Raw genomic sequence first — 22078 nt, 5'->3', positions numbered from 1 at the left:
CAAATTGCCTTCTGTTTGTTAAGTGTTACTTATGTCTAAAAATAAAATGGCAATTGAATTTAATAGTTTGAGTTGTGTTGTTAGTTTTAGCCATTAATATTTTAGTAAAGTTGACGGGGTTCTCAGTATATTGTTTGGCCCTTGAGGAAAAAATGACATGCACTTTCCTTGAAAGATATCCAAATAAATAAGAATTGAATTGACATTGGATTCAAATTAAATCAAGAACTTGTGCATCAAAATCAAATTATGAAATTCTGTCAAAACTCAGCTACATATTCATCCCATTTACATAAACATATTCAGAGTTTAAGATACTTGGTGTGAAACTTTCCATGAGCAGAATAGTGTATTTTCTTATATCTGCAAAGTAATCTGTTGATTTCAGCTCATTCCTTCAGTGTTGTATGTAAAGCTGTATTTTTTTCTCTATGTTGGTATTTTATTGGCTTTATTTCAGAAAAACACACCCATAAACTGCTTGCTAGAATCAAAACAAACTACAGTTGGTCATTTTGAATCAGTCAGACCGTCCGTCTCAGTGCCAGAATAAGCTGCAAAGTGAACCAGACTTCATGCCGATAGTCAAGTTTGGCTACACGAGATTGTAGGTTATCCAGACAAGCTACTTAAGCCTGAAGACAAATCATTTCAGTGCTGGAGTTGTTTAGTCATTACATCTGCTTAGATCAGCTTGATCCAGAGATATTTCTCTCTCTCTCTCTGTGTGTGTGGGGAGGGATTGCTGATGCATGCGTCCTGTGAAAATCTCTCTGGGTGGCCTCACTTTTACACTGGTGTCTTTCTGAGCTGCTAGTTCAGACAATATAGAGCATATAGCAGTGACTGGGCAACTGGAGTAAAGCCAAACTCAAATATCTCACAGCAAGAACATCAGAGGAATGTGACAAACACTGAGTGTTATTACAGAAGGTTCAGATGAGGAAGACCACTATTTATTAATATTATTAGTATTATATTAATACTAATATTTAGACATTTCTGTTGTATACTGTTGGCTGAGACTGAAATAAGCACATGGTAGTAGTGTTATTAAAGTGTTTTATTTTTGAAAAGTACATTTTCTACTTGATTGTTTAAATGTGTTTTGTGCCCAAACATGCTTTATCCAGACCTAAACACACATATTGTGTGAGTCAGAAAACTGACAGTTTGAGTGTTGTAATTTTATTATTTTTTTATTTTTTGGGGCTAAAGATTAGCCATGAATTACTACATGAAACACTTTTTTTAAATTATTTTTTTATTTTTTATTATTATTTTCAAAATGGTAACTGTTGGATAAATAAGCTTTTTTTATGTATTTAAATAATTAAAATACATGCTTTTAAAAATAAACATTTTCTTTATAACTAATTTTTTTTAATTAAAACTAAAGACTAATCCAGTTAAAAAATATTTGTCATTTATAAATGTAATGTTTCTAAAAATGAGAAATTTTCACCACATTTTAAATATTCAACCTTTTGAACCTCTTGAACACAGGTATTTGCAAAAATGTGAACAATTTACAGCCAAATATTTTTAAATGTCAGTGAATTATTGCATCAACATCATATTTGAAGTCATTTTTATGATCCTACACAAAAACAACAATGTAGAAACAATTTGCACTCAGAAATTGCTGGTAAATTTCACAAATAATAATCTGCAAGTAACACATTTAAATAAATGTGAATTTTTTTGAAGACTGAGATTTTTTTTTTTTTTTAGTGTATGTTTCCTACATTCTTATTAGTTAATAGAGTCTGAAATTAGCAATTAGTCATATTAGTCTCATTTCAATCGTCTCCTTTACCCTTGCCTGGAGGGCAACTTAAGTATGTGGCTCTGCTTACCCAAGTCTCCCTTAATAGTGACGCTACTAATTTTGCATAACAAATGAATGCAAATGTCTTAAATTTACCCTTGCTCATGGTGGTTTTACACAAGTTACACAAATCACCTCAGCTGCTGTACAATGATCCAAGATTACAGATTTCTCTTCCAAACTGAGACTGAATCTGAGTCACTATTGACTGCTGTGAATTTTAGTCCAATTTCTTTTCTATAGTGCTTTTCACAGTACATACTGTTCCAATGCAGCCAAAACAGACTCTTTTGCAAAAGAGACTGTTCCTGTGAGGGGTTTGGTGTGATGTTGAAGAAATCTTTTTGGAAGAACAATGACAGTTTCTCTCCATCTGCCAAAAATTCTGTGGTTTTGTGTGAACAGATACAACTTCACAGTATGACAGTCTTTTTTGTAAGCAAATTCTTGTTGTGTCTGAACACACCAGAGGATTTCTTATTTGGCACAAATACAGCGGGAATTAAAGTGAGAGAAGCAAATGGTGCACAATAAAAAGATTTGATCATTTTTATCAGCTAGGATCAAATGCACACATTTGTACAAAAACAGGTAAAGTGCCATGCTGGAGAATTTATCCGCCTCAGGCCATCCAACAAGATGTAGATGAGTTTGTTTCTTCATCAGATTTGGAGAAATGTAGCATTGCATCACTTGCTCACCAATGGATGCTCTGCAGTGAATGGGTGCCGTCAGAATGAGAGTCCAAACAGCTGATAAAAACACCACAATAATCCACACCACTCCAGTCCATCAATAAATGTCTTGAAAAGCCAATAGCTATGTGTTTGTAAGAAACAAATCCATCATTTAGATGTTTTTAACTTTAAATTGTCACTTCTGGCCAAAATGTGAGTCCATCATAATGCTTCCTCCAGTGAAAGTCATCTCCTGTTGTCTCTCACATCAAAATACACACACACATTTGTTTAGAGCTGTTTTTGCTTGTAAACTGTGCTTGATCTGTGCAGATTTCTCTCCTGATTCAGACCATACAATTTTTTCACTGGAGAAAGCAATATTCAATAAACATCTTGATTTCTTACAAACATGTAGCTTTTGGCTTTTCAAGACATTAATTGATGGACTGGAGTGGTGTGGATTATTGTGATGTTTTTATCATTCTGACGGCACCCATTCACTCACTGCAGAGGATCCACTGCTGAGCAAATTATGCAATGCTACATTTCTCCAAATCTGATGAAGAAACAAACTCATGCGTTTTGGATGACCTGAGGGTTGGCGTGAAATCTGTCCTAAATGCATTTGGTCTTGTTGTGAACCATTCATCCATGCATATTTATTACTTTATTTATTTATTGACTTTGTTCATAATGCATCAGACTTCTCTCTAATGACGTATGCTGGACTTCTCCAATCATTTATTCTGCTTAACCTCTCTTTTACAATAACTTGCATTCAAATCTGCATGCTTCAGATTCAAACTGTGGTTGTGCTGTTTGAGTCGAGGCTGCTAATGCTGCAGTTGAACTTCTTTTCTCTCTCTTTTTTATGTTCATGCCACCGTTAAACTTCCCCGTCCCATTCCTTCAGCCCACTGACTCTCAGCCCTGCCTCAAATGCAGGCTACAACAGCCAAGTTCATTAAAAATGGCTGACTGTGATGGAAAAGAACCGACACTCAATGACAAGCCCTCACTTTTTCTTTTCCAGTCCTTTTTTTTTTTTAACCCTCTAAATACATCATAATCACTTCCCCTTTACTGTACCTCCGTCATTCAAAGCCACACTTGGCATCTGCAATAGGATACCCTTGTTTTAAATCGCAGACAAATGTCTCTTTCCATTTTTCTCTAGGGTCTTTAAAAAAGGGCTTATGTTACAGTTGTCGAGCAGATATTTTAAACGTAGTGAGCCCAAAGCCATTCTACAAAACAGTTCAGGTTATCTTTTACCAAACATTGTGCATATCCTTCTCAGTTCAGCCAAAAGGGGAAGTTTAATTTATTTACGTCTAAATAAATGAAAATAAATAAAGAAATTGTGCTTTTGTTTTCTTTTATTATCTTGTCACTGGTTTATATTTGTTTCTCATTCTTCAATTTGCACATTTGTCTGAAGGAAAACATTTGTCTTTTTCCATCCATTTTCCAAAACACGTGTCCAGTGTTGGGTCTCGGGATCCTGAAGCCTATCAGTTGGCTCTTTTTTTCCCCCAGATTAATCAAGATATCATCAACTTAATTAGTTAATTATTTATCAAATAATAGCTCTTAGTTCACCAGTACTTCGCCATGTCACGGCTTATTTGAAGGCCAATCTTGATTCACTACACTAATTTAGTTTAAGAGACTGGTACTGTTATATTCTATTATAATTTTGTAAATTTGGAAAGTTTTTTGAATTCATTTTTATTTTGTAGTTTATAATTAAGTTTTATTTTTTAGTACTTAATCTAAACAATAAAAAAAGAAATGTTACCTTGACTAGCTAAAATAAACATGAAGTTAAATACAAATATAAATACGTGTGTGTGTGTGTGTGTGTGTGTAATCCCAAGTAAAGAAAATGCCTTTTTATGGTTTTATTTAACATGATGACAAACACCAATCGGTCTATCAGCGCTGCTTCAAGTCGAACACATCTAAGCAGTCTCCAGAGGAAGCGTCAAATTGGCACGCTACAGTGTTGCCAGGTCCACGGTTTACCTCCTAAACCGTGATTTTTTTTTTTTTAGCCCCTGGAGTGCAAATCTTACCAGGGGAACCCCTCCAAAAAACGTATTTTACCCCCCGGAATGCAATTTTTTACTGGTGGACCCCCCTCAAAACGTGATTGGGCTAGTTTTGAGTAGCAATTGGGCGGGTTTTGTTGTGAAAACCTGGCACACTACACGTGGAGTAACAGTGTTGCTTCGCATTTCATTACTGAAGGCTTCGACCCATAGAGAGCGAGAGAGAGATATATATAAGTTAACAGACAATTTTTAAAAAATGTTACATATAATAATATTACAGTGACTTTGAATTACATAAATAGTGTGGTAAAGCAGCAGATTTGTTTTTATATTTCTGCAATCTACTTTAGTTTGTGTGATTTGTTACTAACTTTCATATTAATGTTTACACCAGGCTTATTTGTCAGTGCTTTGTTGTCATAATAATTATTAGCCTACATGCTTACAAGGCTGGAAGTTCAACAAATCAGTCAATATGCTACTATGATTGTAGTTGTTAAATAAAAATGTCATTCATATCAATTCATGCATCACCTAATTTCATCGTAACATATAGGCCTGGCTTACAGAAAAGAACATTTGTTTAATCTATCTAATATTGTGTTGGTCATACTATACAATGATTTATTGCTTGAACAATACAAAACATAAAGAGCTTTAAAAAATAATTGCATATCAAATTGCAAACGCAATATTGGTAAAAAAAAAAAAAAATCACAATTAGATTGTTCAGCCCTAGCATCCAGTCACTTTGCATAACTTTCATTGAAATTGTTGCTCTATTGAAATGAGCGAAATATAAAAAAAAACAATTCAGTGATTAAACTCTGTTCCATTTATAAAGCGATGAATAGATCAGGTAACCAACTTGCAGCACTGCTGAGCTCTTGTAAGCAAACCTTTCATAAGTCTTGAAGGACTTTTTAGATGTAAATCCTTTCTTTCGCTGCTGAAAGAGCGGCTCCCGTCGATACGGCCGCAGCTGCGTCTTCATTCTGCGTTGGAGGGGTTAAGCTCGAAAGTCTGACAGCTTTCTGGAAAGACATGTTGATATATCTTTGTGGTTGAGGGGTAATTTCACGGGATAGAAATTAGAGAGAACGGCAGTTGCACATGCACACACAGTGAGGTATTGGCATTTTTTGTTGCCAATGTCTGTAACGGAGAGCAAGCGTAGCCACAGGGGGGAAGAGGAGAGATTCCAGATGTGAGGGGTTTTCAGAAAATGGAAGGGTGGAATGGAGATGGAAAGCTGGAAAATGAAAAGATGATGTTTGGGATAATTCAAGTACAGACAAATCTGCTGCTCTTTTATTGTGTAAGTGGTCGGACTTAATTGGTATCTAAAGCTTTGCTGTATTTATCTGCTTTGAGCAAAAATAAGGAAATGAGTAAATGACTTTAGGAGATGAATATGTGGGTTCACCTTTAGCACAACTTGATTCCTTTCTGTTTCCACCCTGGCATCCTCATTTATATGCCACCTTCACTAATTTACGACGGTGCTACTGGATACTAAACACTACCATAACACAATCTCCATCAATGCTAGTCATATCTTTCCAATCTGTGTCTTAATCTGCATCGCAGCGTTCTGCTTTCATGCGTACACAAGCATTTAGTATGATCTCAGATTGCGGATTCAAGGCAAGTTCTAGCGTGAAATAAACATGATTGAACATCAGAAGGTATGTTGAAAGATACACAACTTACCGAAATGTATCATGTTTCATATAATTGCTCAATCCGCTTTTCAACCACGGAAAGATGCCAGTAAAACAGCCTGTGAATGAAGTGTCACATAACATTGCATTTACCTCAGGAAAGTTAACCAGCGTTCACAGTTCGTTAGTTACCTATATAAGAAACACTAGAGGGCACTTGTTTACTGTTAATTATATATGCATATTTGAATAAATCCGAAATGAAAATTATGTGCAATTGAGTTGAACAAACTTTTCAGTTATTATTTTAGTGTGATTAATATATCATAAATTAAATAGCAGTTGAATATTACTAATTTACCTGCTCTGTTCTAATTTTAACCTCTAATAGTAATGGAACAAAGGCTTTCTATTGTTTACAGCATTAGCTGGGAGAGATTTTATTATTATTTTCCCTTATGAAAACCAAATCATTAAAATATCATTATCGACAGATATCATTCTAAATAATCGGCAGTCATTGTCAGTGGAGAAATTTAGTATCGGTGGATCCCTATTTATTCGCAAGTATGTTGGAACAACTAAATAGTTTATTTTAAAATTGAATTAATAGGGATGCCAAACCTTTTTAATTCAGTACAATGCCAATACTTTGTAAATTTTACCGATATTGATTATTTCTTAAATGGGTATGTGATTTTTTTTTTTTTTTAGGAAAAAATGATTACGCTTAAGGCAAATCATATAGGACATATGACACATACTGGCCATCAATAACAAATTTATTACAAAAGCAAATATGAGCGCAATTAAGTAATGTGCCAGTAGGTGTAAAAATAATGTGATTTTAAATGAAGCTTAAACATTTGTGTTTTTGCTACAAATTAAGTTTCTTTAACTCATTAGTTATTTAGTTTAACATAATTTCATTAAAGTTGTAATAACTAAAAAGATTGATGCAAACTGTTGGTTTTCAATTTTTAGTTTTTATTCATTTTTGTTGAACCATTTGTTTTTAGAATGCAGAATATAGTTTAAACCATAATTATTACTGCAATACTATGACTCTAGATTGGTGGATGTGGACGACTTTGGCACATGTTGCTTGCCTTGATTAAGTACAGAATTGTTAATTTATGGAAAAAAAAACATTTAAAAACCTATTGAAGTAAAGCAATAGTGTAACGAATGAATTAAAAAGCATGGAATTTCTGAATTATACATAGAAATGAATTACTATGTATCTGAAAAACAATATCCTCCAAATATATTTGGGCAGTTAAGGCATACTTTAAGTATTAATTTTATTGCATTTAAACTGATTTATTGTAGAATGTGTTTTGTCTAAATTTCGAACAGTGCTGGCCTGTCGTAATGCTGATAAATGTATAATGTTAGGATAAAAGCTTCTGATAAATACATTTACATTTCTAAATCAATACATTTAAATGTTTTATAATATTTTTTTTACTTTAAACTTTTGCTGCAGTTTAAAGTCTGCTTCGTGAAAAATGACATTTCTACAGGTCTGTCCAGCAATTTTAGTTGGCTTATGTTGTGCTTTTGTTTATCTGACAAATACAACCTAATAAATGTATTTTTAAAGCCTGCTTCAGCTATCTTTTAAAATATGCCAAAAAAGTGCCCGAATATGTTTTGGGACTATGTATAATAAATTTATATTACGTTTTTATCTCGGTCATTGTTTGGCCTGTTTCAATGATATGAAGGCTAACAGTGTTTTTGACTTTGAAACAGAAATGGCAAGTCTTTAAAGCATACATGATGAGCGTCTTGCTCCATTTAGTGACTAAACATGGCATATATAACTTGATCTCCCGCAAGAGAAGGGCTGTAATTATTCCAGCTTGCCAAAAAGGAGCACAAAACCATGTGATGCTGAGCGCCAACTCCAGTCTTCCTCGCTTTTCACTCGGTCGCTCTCTTCAATCCTATCCAGGGCTGCTCATGATATGAGAGGAACAAATAGATGCAAATGATCTGAAGTTAAGCCAAGTACATCAAGTCGTTCTCATGCAACATACATGATGAAGCCCATACTTGAAAGAAAGGAGGTGGGCTGGAATAGTTATTAATAGACTTTTCCGCTTCCTTGAATTATTGAGTTCAGAAGAAATTGCAGGGGTTGAAATTTAACACTAGTTAGTGGTGAGAAGTAATTTTGATTGGAACAAGCTGGATGAGCTAGTATTGAGTTTAATGTGTTTATCTTGTCAAGGGTCATCTTTATTTGTTTAATAATTTGCCCCGTGTGATTTTGGGAATGTAAGCCAGTGGTGATTCTCCCAAACATTCTTTGCATTTCTCTTGATAGAAACATGCAATCAGTCATTAGAAGCGTATAATAATCTGCTGCTTGTGGCTAGTGACTTTTTCTTGAACTTCAGATCCCAGACTGACAGCTGGGAAGTGAGAGACAGGCACTTTCTCTCTTTCTGTCTGTAGATTTTAATAACTACATATTTTAAGCGCCATTTTCTCCAAATCAGTTTTTGTTTCACTTCAGCAGCACTTAAATGCACCAAATTTCAGTTTTATTCCCATATATTCTGAAGGTTTTTACTGAGGCGTTTGTTCATATATCAACGTTTTATTCTCAAAAAAGTAAAACCTTTAAATCTAATATGTAAGGAAAATGAAACATCAATTTTGAACCTGGTTTTATGCAATGTTCAGATTTCCATTCTGGAAATTTTTGCAGATTAGAGCATGTTTGTTCAACAATCATTTGCATATTTAATGAACATTTTAGAAAACTTAAAAAGTTTGTAATTCTTAACTTTTAAAAAGTTGAATTAAATTTAGCAAAGAGAAAGTATAATGTTTTGAACACTTAATTGCATGTCAATTGCAATGAAATGAAATGAAATTTTTCATTCTGTTCAGATTTTTGTTTTGGAAATGTATGCAAATTAGTGCGTATTAGTTAGACAAAACGGTCTCACTTTTTATTAGGTGGCCTTAACTACTATGTACTTGCATTTTAAATTCATCATTTGATACAATGCACTTATTGTGTACATAAATGTTTTTCCATTGTACTTATATTTAAAAAAACCACAAACAAACTGCATGTAATTACATCTGTAATAAATTTCTGCAGTTACATTTATAATTACACTGTTGACCCATCCCTCACACCTAAACCCACTCTTAAACCTACCCATACCACCAAATCTCTCCCTCACCTGATCCATATCCCTCCTCAACAGCAGCAAAAGTGTTTTTGCAATACAATAAGTACATTGCACTTATTTTTTGATGTAAGTACATAGTAGTTAAGGCCACCTAATATAAAGTGGGACCAACAAAACATTTCATTTGCATATTGAAGCACAGCTTTTCAGAAAACTTGTAATAGCTGACTTATGTTTATGCGTGTTTTGTAGGTGTTTTAGGTGCCGCCGAATGCTCATGTGGAAGAAATCACTTCACATGTGCGGTCAGTGCGTTTGGCGAGTGCACGTGCATCCCGGCGCAGTGGCAGTGCGATGGTGACAATGACTGCGGCGATCACAGCGATGAAGACGGCTGCAGTGAGTCTCTTAACACACTCCTTCACGAGAATGCAATTACATCATATGTGACACTGGACCACAAAACCAGTCAATTTTTACGTAATTGGGATTTATACATCATCTGAAAGCTGAATAAGCTTTCCACTGATGTATGGTTTGTTATGATAGGACAATATTTGGCTGAGAGACAATTATTTGAAAATCTGGAATCTGAGGGTGCAAAAAAATCAAGATATTGAGAATATCGCCTTTTAAAGTTGTCCAAATGAAGTCCTTAGCAATGCAAATTACTAATCAAAATCAAAAAGTTTTTATATATTTACGGTAGGAGATTTACAGAATATCTTCATGGAACATGATCTTTACTTCATATCCTGATGGTTTTTGGCATGAAAGAAAATCGGATAATTTTGACCCATACAATGTATTTTTGGCTATTGCTACAAATATACTGTACCTGTGCGACTTAAGACTGGTTTTGTGGTCCAGGGTCACATTTATTCGTTCTAAGACCGTTTGCTCTGAGGTAAAATTGTTATTCAGTCCTCGGCTGAAACCCTTATCTACAAAAGTTATTTTAATGGTAGTGTACGTTTATATGTATGCTGGAGTATCCTTTGTTCAGTTGTTGTAGTATTGAGCACACTTCAAATGCATTTTCCATTGTCAAAGGGGTTCGCAAAATGCTTTGCAATTGAAACATTCGGAAATCTCTCTCAAGTGCTGTAGAGTCTGTAGTGGTTTCACACTCAATAACGCAGTAACGTGATTTCTTTTTTTTTTTTAAGAGAACAAAGAGCGCTGGATGAAGTGAGAATTTATCTGCAATCAATTGAAATTGATTGTACATCACACAGTGCATTTACATGCACTTTAAAAGTCGATTTCAGTCAGACTAAAGCCATCATTTGTCTTCATAAAATGTCATGTAAATGCTTTAGCCTGACTGAAATTGTAATTTTTTTGGGTGAAGTCGGACTAACTGACCTACATAATTCAATTGCAGTGCAGCTTTGTCAAGCATGTTTATACAATTCTTGTGAAATACATTTTAGCATACTTAGACGCTTTAGTGCACTGTAAAAAAAGTAAAATAAAATCAAGCAAAGTAAAAAAAAATACAAAGTTTTGGATGCTTATTTGCATGTTAATTTGAATTAAATGAAAATTTATTATAGTTTAAATTTATTACTTAATACAGTTAGCTGAGTTCTTTTGACCCACTTAAGTAAGACTTCAGTACATTTCATATTTCTATTGTATTTGAAATATGGTCATAAGTACTGCTGAATGTACTGACAAGCATTTATAGTAAACTACAATATACTTAATGACATTTCTAAAAAAAAATTGAAATTGCACATTTGTAATGAAGTTGCAATTCAGTACTTTTAAAATACATTGATTAAAAATGTATTTTAAAGTAAAACTTTGACATTATTACAAAGTGCACTTTTTAAAAGTGTACTTAAGTGACTTGAGGAGAGACACTTTCATGTTTGTTAACACTTAAGCTGCCTTTTAGTTCAATAATAATATGTAATCTGCAAATAAAGTTTTTTAATATGTATATACTTTTATCATTTGAAGTACACTACAAGTGCACATTCAGTACAAGTAAGCGCTCTTCTTGTTCGCAACGTATTGTTCACCTGCATTCACACCGTGGAAAAAAGGGGCTCGCTCAGGAATTTCCTGGCTGTGTATCAGGAGCTTCAGGATGCCTCTGACTACAGCGGCACAATTGAAAGCATCTTTTTTTTTGCCTCACAAACGGCACCTGACGGGACTGTATGACCCTGCGGAGGGTGCTGGGCTCAGCTGAGCATATCCACCTCTACAGGGCCATACAGAAGACACTTTTCTCCAGGAGGTGCAGAACAAGCACCAGGAAGATCATTAAGGACCTTCGCCACCCTAACAATGTCCTGTTCTCAATGCTGCTGTCAGGCAAACTCTGCCGTAGCCTGAAAACACAGAAAGACTCAGGAGGGGATTCTTCCTCTAAGCTACCATAGATTCCTAATGAGGAGCAACACTGAAGAGCTCACTACACAAAACACACACAGACATGCACAACATAACACTTCAATAGAAGCATATACATACACGCTATACTGGTTATCTTATACACACATATGCATACACTCACAGACAGACACCATTAAATACACACTGTATGTACTTAAATCGGTTCACATAGATTACGTTCTCTTACAATTCATTAAAAAAATACCTTGATGGCTGTTTTCATTATCAAATTGCACAAAGTCCTACATAGTTGGGTCATAAAAAGCACTAAAGTTCAGTTAATTGCATATTTAATATATGCTTAAACTAATACATTTTCATTTAATTGCAGTTAGCATGCAATCAAGTTAAAACTTTGCATTTATGTATATTCTGAAGTATATTCTAGCTGCCTAATATTGCTTAATATTTCTCACCAATCAGTTTATTTAAAAATAGAAATATATTTGACATTTATTTTCATTCGCTCTACATTGTATGAGATGTTGGAGGTCTGCCAGAAATTAGATCAAATTTGATGGACAAGAAGAGATTGACAAGAGGGCATAAAAAATAAACGATAATTTGCCAATTGCAATAACTCCACATCCACCTGCATATTTTAGTAATTGGGTGCTATTTCTATATAGATTTTTATTTTTATTTCAGTTTTTGTAGTACTTGAATTTGAACTTATTCTATTTCAGTTAACTGATTTTTTGTTTTTGTTCAATTTATCTTTTGTTTAAATCTTTTGTATAATATTTATATTTTGTTTTATTTTTATTGCAATTTTTAATAGTTTTAGTAAACAATAACACTGGTATATCATGTATACTGCTTTCTCATAGCAGTTACGATATATATAACAATTTTAGACAAAATGTGCAGTACAATGAATACACTATATGTTCATTATATTGTTTTGTGTATTATGTTTATCAAAGAATTACGACACTACTATTTTTAATAATAATTGTTGTTATTAACCAGATTTATTTATCATTCAAAATGTCAAAGTTGAAGTTATTTGTCTTATATTTAACTGGTTAATTGGTTTTACTTTCCTCCATTTCTTCAGTATTGCCCACATGCTCACCATTAGACTTTCACTGCGATAATGGAAAATGCATCCGGCGCTCGTGGTTATGCGATGGAGACAACGACTGTGAGGATGACTCCGATGAACAAGACTGTCGTGAGTACATTTAGTATTTGTGTTATAGTTTAAAGACAAAAAACTTTAAGAAAACACAGGAAAAAAAGGAAATTCAGTTATTATTTAGTCACAAAAGGAGTACATTTGAAAATCTTGTTCTTGTCCATAGAAGCGCAGCAGATAGTGACCATCTTTTCAAATGATTTTTAAGACTCATGCTGTATATTCTAGTGATACGATAAGGTTTGGTGAAAAACAAACCAAAGTGTTATATATTATTTAGTGAAAATCTTGACCTCGGGAGTCGCTCTCCTGTGTGCATTCATGAGTGCATGACAGCAGCAGTGCTATCATAAAATAATTATTCTATATTTATTTTATGATACCTTTCGCGTTGTTTTGAAGCACAGAGATGGTCACTATTGATTGCAACTCTGACAAGAGCAAGCAGGAGATGCAAGCAAGTATCTCAAATCCAGGTGGTTGTGCAGTCGTTAGTAAGTGCTGTGTATTAATGTACCCTTAAAGGAAAAAAAAAATGGAAATTTTGTCATTTACTCGCCCTCAAACACAAAGATATTTTGATCAAACAGTTGCTGGTACCCATTGACTTCCATTGTAATTTTATTTTTTCCATACTATGGAAGTGAATAGCTACAGGCAACTGTTTGGTTACCAACATTCTTCAAAATATCTTTTGTGCTCAACAGAAGAAAGAAACTCATTCAGGTTTGGAAAAACTTGAGGGTGAGTAAATGATGGCAGAATTGCCATTTTTGGGTGAACTATAGAGGCAATTAGGGCTGCAACAACGAATCGATTAAATCGATAAAAATCGATTACTAAAAGCGTTGGCAACGAATTTCATAATCGATTCGTTGTGTCGCGCGACGCGGAGACGTTTGATTATTTAAAAAAAAAAAAAAAAAACTTTAGTTAGCGGAGTGAACACACTCGGTCTCTCTCGCGCACGGATGCTAGCAGAGTTTGGCGCCTCATAAATAAAAAAAAAAAAAAAACGAGCGGAGGTAGAAATCCGTGCGACCCAAGTCATCAAGGTGTGGGAGCAGGGCGGCGTTTGCGTATGGCAGAGTATGGCAGTTGCCATACCTAGCCCAGTCAGGTGCTGTGAAAAATTATCCAAACTTGAGTCGCTTATAATTCGTTTTTATTATTTTAAATCAGAGAGTTTTAAAAGTAGTAAACCAATGATAAGCATTAAAATAACTTGTCAGTAAAACTTCGTAACGCCATTGGATCATCGAGCTCTCAGCGAGACCTCGTAACTTCACCCCGCCTCCGTTCAGATTGACGCGCCGCGCACAGCCTGGAGAAGATGAGATCTCTGCTTTTTCGCAATGCAAGGGTGAATAAATAATTGGTGTTTGAATAGTACAGCGTTTTCTTTACTCAAACACTATGTCAGTAAAGGATAATGTTTTTGTGTGTTTGAAGAGTGGAGAAGAATTAGTTATTTGCCGTCTATATACGTTTTAAATATCCTGTGCATTATGTGCATAAGCGCTTAATTTGAGATTTTGGCCAAGTGTATTAAACAACAAGAAAAAACTAAGCGCTCATATAGCTACAGTCAAAGTTATATAACCTGTAAAAGTTGATGAAAGCATAATGCACTTGCTGCTTCAGATAACAGTTACAGCCGTTCTAACGACAGACAAAACACTCCATCTCCGTCATTCTCTGGTCAAAAACATTATTAACTCCATTTGAGCTTGATTTTCATATAATGTTAAATGCAAGTGTCTGATACAATACCAACGCTAACGACGCAGTGTTGTTAAATTATTTAATTTTAATATTTTATATATTTGGCAGATGTAAAGCATACATGTGTATGTTTTTTGTGTTAGTCCATTTTTATTTTATTTTATTATTATTATTATTATAACAGCTCAGGGATGTTCAAGGAGCAACATGTTTGTGCACTTTCTAAAGATTTTAGTTCTGTTTTTGAATAAAGGGTTGGAAATGAATGCTTTTATTTTTTTATCCGATTCATCGATTAATCGAAAAAATAATCCACAGATTAATCGATTATTAAAATAATCGTTAGTTGCAGACCTAGAGGCAATTGTTCTGATCAAGTGTTAGACTGGACAACAGTGTGGTTTTTGTTGACCTTACAGGAAAGAGAGGTCCACAAAAGAGAAATATGTCTATTTTCTCTCTTTTCTAAAAGTGCATTACAGTAATCTAGTCTGAATTAAATAAAAGCTTAGGGAACAGTTTCCAGATCCCTCTGGCAACGGTTATAGGTGGGATAAGACCACAGATTTGATCAAAAATGACTCCTACATTTCTTGCTTTGTTCACACAAATTAGAGGATTAGTGTTATGAAAACGTATATAGTTAAATATCCAATAGACTTCAAATAAATAAAGCATCTCCAGCCAGCTAAATGAGTAATATAAGCTACAGAGACGCTTGAGTCACACGTCTAAATGTGTTTGCCAGGGTCACGCCTGCCAATGATGGGTAAACTGGGAAAGTTTACTGACCATAATTATTTGTTACTGGCCATAAAACCTTATTTTGCATTTGTTATTAATATATAAATATGTTTGAATATGTGCCAGTCAGCGGTTGCTGTTTGGACTGAGTTGTACATTTTCTATTTTATTAACTCTTGTGCTGTGCTGAAAACCCTTATTTCAAATCTAATTTGGTGTTCCTGATCAAAAATGACAGGCCTACAAAAACATTGCTTGTAAATCTCTCATTATGCTGTATTATCACCAAATAATGGATAAATATTTTTGGCAACTTGTTTTCTTCCAATTAGCACAGGTTTTGTTTCTTTTTGGAGCTGATTGTTTGTAGGGCTCATTGATTTGAGCTTGTGCATGTTTTTGAGTGAAAAAAAAAAGCATTATTTGTGGAAATTTTGTCGATGTTCATTCAAAAACTGAGGTGCATAAGCTCAGATCACTGACACTTATAATCAGTCAGGTCCAAAAAGAAAACAAGTTGATAAAAAGATTAAATCCAAGATTTAGTAATAATATAGCATAACGAGACATTTATAAGCTTTTTCTGGAAGCCAGTCATTTTTGATAGGAAACACAGCAAGTCTAACAAGGTGGGAAAAAACGATTCATCTGCAATTATGAACGCGATATTGCGTAGATTCTCAGTGAACTACGGCTCTGTGTAGTAAATGCCACTCCATCTGAAAGCAGGTGATGGCGATTTACTACTAATCACAGAACAGGCTTTACTGACAAGATGCGCATGATAATAGAATTCGATTGATTGCACAGCCCTACTTTCTGTATCAGAATGACCGGAGAACAACAGCACTTTTTTTCTCCTTCACTTCAAAACCCATTTTAGCATCCCTTACTAAAGGAACACCATATGGACCTTACTATTAATGTCTTGTGTAAGTTGTATATGGATATGGAAGCCAAGAATTTGTTTCATTGCAGTGCTTACCATTGTTACATTTTAATGCTGTAGAGCAAAAGCATGTCTGTCTGTGAGGCAGAAAACAGAAGCAACAATAGTCTTTGCATCTGACCCATATTTCTCAGCGCTGTACTCTTGAGGCTCGTCTCTTGATGGGGGGTCTGTCTGCCATAAGCTTTCCATGAATTTTTCATTCCTTTCCACCACACTGCCTCATCTCTTGCATTCATCATCTCTCTTTTTCAGCTTTTGTCTGTTCTTTTGGTTTATATTATCAGTTCATATATCAATAGTGTATTGTGATAATTTACACTTCCTCTGTGAATTAGTGGCATGCAATAAAAATAGCCCAACGGCTGTGTATTTTGATTCATTTTTTAGCATTTTTGTGCAAGTGAGAGATTTTCATATTCCGTTTTTATTTAACCATATGCATTTTCCTACAAAGGAACCATCAAAACAGAGGTATCAGAAAAAGCGTGAGGGATTTCATTCGGTGTTTGCTTTTCCAGTGTGCTTTGCAGTTGGAGAAATGTTTTGTGCATATGGCGGGTAAAAGAGCAGCGGTGCAGAAATACACCGGTGTGTGTGTGTGTCTGTCTGTCTGGCGCGGCGGGTGGTGTAAATACAAGCAGCATCACATTTAATGCTGCTGTTCTGGAGTCCCATACCGGTGTCAATAAAATGCTTTGAGCGCCACCAGTACACTGGATTGTGTCGCTGCAGTGTGTTGCTAGCACTTTCTGTAGCACTGCTGGTGAGGAGCACAAGGTTAATGTATAGATAATATATTCTTGAACTCTCAAACCTTTAAGGAATAGTCCACCCAAAAAATGAAAAATTGCTGAATGTACTTACCCTCTGGCCATCCAAGATGTAGATGAGTTTGTTTCTTCATCAGATTTGGAGAAATGTAGCATTGCATCACTTGCTCAGGAGTGGATCCTCTGCAGTGAATGGGTGCCGTCAGAATGAGAGTCCAAACACTGATAAAAACATAACAATAATCCACAAGTAATCCACACCACTCCAGTCCATCAGTTAACATCTTGAGAAGACAAAAGCTGCGTGTTTATAAGAAACAAATCTATCTTTAGGATATTTTATCCGTAACCTGTCACTTCTGGCCAAAATACAAGTCCATAATCAATAATAATGCTTCCTCCCAGTGAAAAAGTCCATTGTCTCTCACATCAAAAGCCACCCACATATTTGATTAGAGCTGTTTTGAACCATTTTGGCTTGCAAACGGTGCTTGATTTATGCATATTTATCTCCAGATTCAGATGAGATTACTTTTTCACTATTCATTTCACTAAATATTATGGATTTATAGACTCACATTTTAGTCAAAAACAATGGTTTGAAGTTATAAACGTCTTAATGATGGTTTCATTTATTGGAAACATAGCTTTTCTCTTCACTGAGCTTTTCTCAACTTTAACAAGATGTTAATTGATGCACTGGAGTTGTGTGGATTACTTGTGGATTATTGTGATGTTGAAGATAGTCATCTACATCTTTGATGAAAACAGTTCATATGTTTAATCTGTTAACCCATTTATGACACTTTTTTTTTTTTTTTTTTTAGCTCCACGAGAATGCGAGGAGGATGAGTTTCATTGTCAAAATGGATACTGTATCCGGAGCCTGTGGTACTGTGATGGAGACAATGACTGTGGAGATAACAGTGATGAGCAGTGCGGTGAGAACATTTTTACACACACACGAACACGCATGTTTGTTTTTGTGAAAAGTGGGGACATCCCATAGGCGTAATGGTTTTTATACTGTACAAACTGTATGTGCTATTGCCCTACACCAACCCTACACCTAACCCCTACCCCTTACAGGAAACTTTGTGCTATTTCAGATTTTTTAATACACTCCATTCTGTGTGATTTATAAGCGTTTTGAAAAGTGGGGACATGGAGTAATGTCCTGAAAAGTCACCTTCTCCTTGTAATACCTGTCACACCCTTGTCATTATACAAATTTATGTCCTCATTTGTCGCACACACACACACACACACACACACACACACACATACACAAAATATAAAAAAATAAATATAAATAATAGTTAGGTGTCGCGCTCTAACCAATCACATCAAACAGGTCGTCCTTGATTGTAATTAGGATCATCTGGTCTTAGTTACGTACCTGCCAGAGCAGGGAGCAGCAGTATAGAGCAAAACAGAAAGATGAGAACAGAACAGACACACAAACCACTGCAAAAAGTTTGACACACACCCTTGGATGTAAAACAACCAATAATGTGTCCTGAATCCCTTTGTGAAAAAAAAAAAGTTGCTTTAATTTTATTAAATGTACAATTGTAGTGAACTTCAACATTTTTAAAGTATAGGTAAAAAAAAAATTAAAATTAAAAGTTTTGGTTACACTTTATATTAGGTGGCCTTAACTACTATGTACATCTTACATCCAACATAAGTACAATGTACTTATTGTGTTCATATTGTATTGCAAAACACTTCTGCTGCTATTGAGGTGTGATATGGGTAAGGTTAGGGACAGGTTTGGTGGTATGGGTAGGTTTAAGGGTAGGTTAATGTGTAAGGGATGGGTCAACAGTGTAATTATAAATGTAATTACAGAAATTAATTACAGATGTAACTACATATAGGTATTTTTAAAAATATAAGTACAATGTAAGAACATGTATGTACACAATAAGTGCATTGTACCAAATTATTAATTTAAATGTAAGTGCATAGTAGTTAAGGCCACCTAATATAAAGAAGTTTAAAAGAAGTTTTAATAATCTTTAGTCTTGCTTTAAAGTACACTTAAGTTGATGTTGACTAAAATAATGCATATGTAAAGTACTTCATTATGAAGTACTTGATTATTCAATATTATATTTAAAGTTAAGATATTTTAAATGTATTAAGTTGCAACATCATCATTATATTTTACCATAAATGTTTGTCAGTACATTCAGCATTACTTTTACCATATTTCAAAGACAGCAGAAGTAATTATGAAATTGCATATGAAGTTGTACTTAAGCCCTACTTAAATGAGCCAAGAATCACTTTAAAGTTCAGTTAATTACATTTAATATGCGTTTAATCTATAATACATTTTCATTCAATTGCAGTTAACATCCAATTAAGTGTCTGAAAACATTACAGGCATGCTTACAGTTGTATCTTGCAGTTCTAACTAAATAAGTGAAATGCAATCATGAATGCAGAGGGTGTCGTTTGATGCCCTAGTCAAGAACAGACATGATGTCTTATACACTACAGTTCAAAAAGTTTTGAATCATTATGGGATATTTGTGTTTATGGAAGAAACTGGCGCTTACCAAGATTAAATAATATTTATTAAAGTACATTTTATCATGTTACAAATACCTATTTTGATTTGAATTAAATGCAGTATTTTCAAATCGTTTATTAAAGATTCCTGCACTTGCAGTAATGACAGCTGTGCAGACCTTATGCTTTCTAGCCATCAGTTTATTCAAATATTCAGAAGTTTACAAAACAAGGTTATCTAATCAGTTCTTCAAGGTCTGCACCTGCAATTTATTTATTTTTTTGGAATTGGGATTTATTTGTTCATTTTTAATTTCTGCCAAACAACCTTCATTCCAACCCCGGTCAATAAAATGAATATATTTTTTCGCACTGCAAGAATCTCAATGCCTTTTTGTGTGTGTATGTGTGTCCAGATAAGAGGAAGTGTTCTGATAAAGAGTTCCGCTGTTCAGATGGAAGCTGCATCGCAGAACACTGGTACTGTGATGGAGACACCGACTGCAAAGATGGAACTGATGAAGAGAATTGCCGTAAGTTGATTTTGAGTTTGAGTGCACCTATTTGTCAGATGAACATCCCTGCTTCTATCCATGCATCCATCATCCATCCATCATGCATCCATCATGCATCATGTATCATGCATCCATCCATCAATGCGTCATGCATTCATCCATCCTCGCATCCATTAATCATGCATCCATGTTTCAATCTATCCGTCTATGCAGCCATCATCCATCCATCAATCCATCCAAGCATCCATCCATTTAACATCCATCCCTCCACTGATGCATCCATCCATCCATCCAAGCACCCATCCATTATGCATCCATCATGCACCTGGTGGTGGTTGAGGAGAGACCCCCTCCACGTGATTGTAAAGTGCTTTGGGTGTACAGCAATACACAAAGTGCTATATAAATGCGTCATTAACTCATTCATTAACTCATTCATTAACTCATTCATTCACTCATTCATTCACTCATTCATTCACATATCCTTGCATCATTCATCTTTGCATCCATTGATCATGTATCCATGTTTCCTTCTATCATCCATGCATCTTTCCATGCCTCCATCCTTGCATCCATTAATCATGCATCCACGTCTCCATTTATCCGTCTATGCATCCATCCATTGCTTGCCTGTAAACAGAATCTACAGAACAAAGCATACATGGTGGGAACATAAAATTTGGGCCGAACATTGACCGCTACACATGGAAATAAAGTCATGCAAATTGTCGTATTGGTGAAGTTAAAGAGAAAATGTATGTTGTATTCAAATTTCAGTTATTTTTCTGAAGTTTTCAGAATCATTTCTGCTCATTCTAGTCCATCCAAAGCTGTGCATGTATAGTGTAAAGAGCTGCTTGACAGAAAAAGTCAAAAATAAATAAATAAAATATTTATATTTATATTTATTTGTCAGCTTATTTTGTAGATGGCAATCTACAATTTTGGCCTGCCAAAATATGTTCAGACACGAATGCAAAAATATTTCACAAAACCATAGACTGCTACATTGCAGTGGAAAACAGTTTACCAGAGTTTGGTTTAATAAAGGATCTCCGGATGTACTGTGATCACAAGAAATTCGCCACCTTTGAACAACATCTATATGCACAGGGATTATTGTGGTCAATGTCTCCATTTTTTTCATTTGCTTGGATCCCAGTGATTGCTGTTTGTGACTGTTTATTTCTGTTATATTTGTTTTTGTTTGTGTTATTTATTGCAAATAGCTGTTGAGAGTGATTTGTTAGACTGTTTGAGGGTGCATGTGTGTGGGAGTGTAAATCACATTACATAATTTCTCTCTCCAGCATCTGACGTGATGACAGCCACATGCAGTGTTGAGGAGTTTCAGTGTGCATATGGCCGCTGCATTCTGGACATCTACCACTGTGATGGAGATGACGACTGCGGGGACTGGTCTGATGAGTCGGACTGTTGTAAGGAACATTCGCTCTGTCTCACTCTCTTCTAATTTTTCGAAATGCCTCTTTTCTTTCTCTGCTTAGAATTAGAATTAATTCTCACCTTTCCTTGTAAAAACAGCACACTTTAGCATACTTATAAAGTATGTTATTTCTATTATAATTAAATCAAAATGTATTATAGTTTCAATTTATATTACCAACTAAGTTTAGTGTTTTTGAGCCACTTAAGTAGGTTTTAAGTACATCTTTGTGTAATTTCATAATTCAAGCACTTATGATAAGCTAAACCAGGGGTGTCTAACTCAATTCCTGGAGGGCCACAGCCCTGCAGAGTTTAGCTCCAACCCTAATTAAACACACCTGATCCAGCTAATCAAGTCCTTCAGGCTCAATTGAAAACTACATGGTATGTGAGTTGGAGCAGGGTTGGAACTAAACTCTGCAGGGCTCCGGCCCTCCAGGAACTGAGTTTGACACCC

At 34.9% G+C, this 22078-nt stretch overlaps 1 protein-coding gene across 4 annotated transcripts in view; it reads left to right on the top strand.

The window, feature by feature from the left end:
• Nucleotides 1-22078, top strand: part of lrp4 (low density lipoprotein receptor-related protein 4) — a 98327-nt gene that overhangs the window by 34438 nt on the left and 41811 nt on the right. For 3 of the 4 annotated variants that reach the window (XM_058782235.1, XM_058782234.1, XM_058782236.1), the window contains exons 2-6: nucleotides 9643-9789; nucleotides 12863-12979; nucleotides 17962-18075; nucleotides 20074-20190; nucleotides 21483-21611. In XM_058782235.1, the coding sequence (XP_058638218.1) occupies nucleotides 9643-9789; nucleotides 12863-12979; nucleotides 17962-18075; nucleotides 20074-20190; nucleotides 21483-21611 (624 nt within the window). Of the gene's footprint in view, nucleotides 1-9642; nucleotides 9790-12862; nucleotides 12980-17961; nucleotides 18076-20073; nucleotides 20191-21482; nucleotides 21612-22078 lie in introns of those variants that run through there. The other variant, XM_058782237.1, reaches the window with a different exon arrangement.

The sequence above is a fragment of the Onychostoma macrolepis genome, chromosome 07 (genome assembly GCF_012432095.1).
Source record: "Onychostoma macrolepis isolate SWU-2019 chromosome 07, ASM1243209v1, whole genome shotgun sequence".
Taxonomy (NCBI): Eukaryota; Metazoa; Chordata; class Actinopteri; order Cypriniformes; family Cyprinidae; genus Onychostoma; species Onychostoma macrolepis.
Note: the sequence above shows the minus strand (reverse complement) of the source record. Positions and strands in the feature narration are given on the sequence as shown.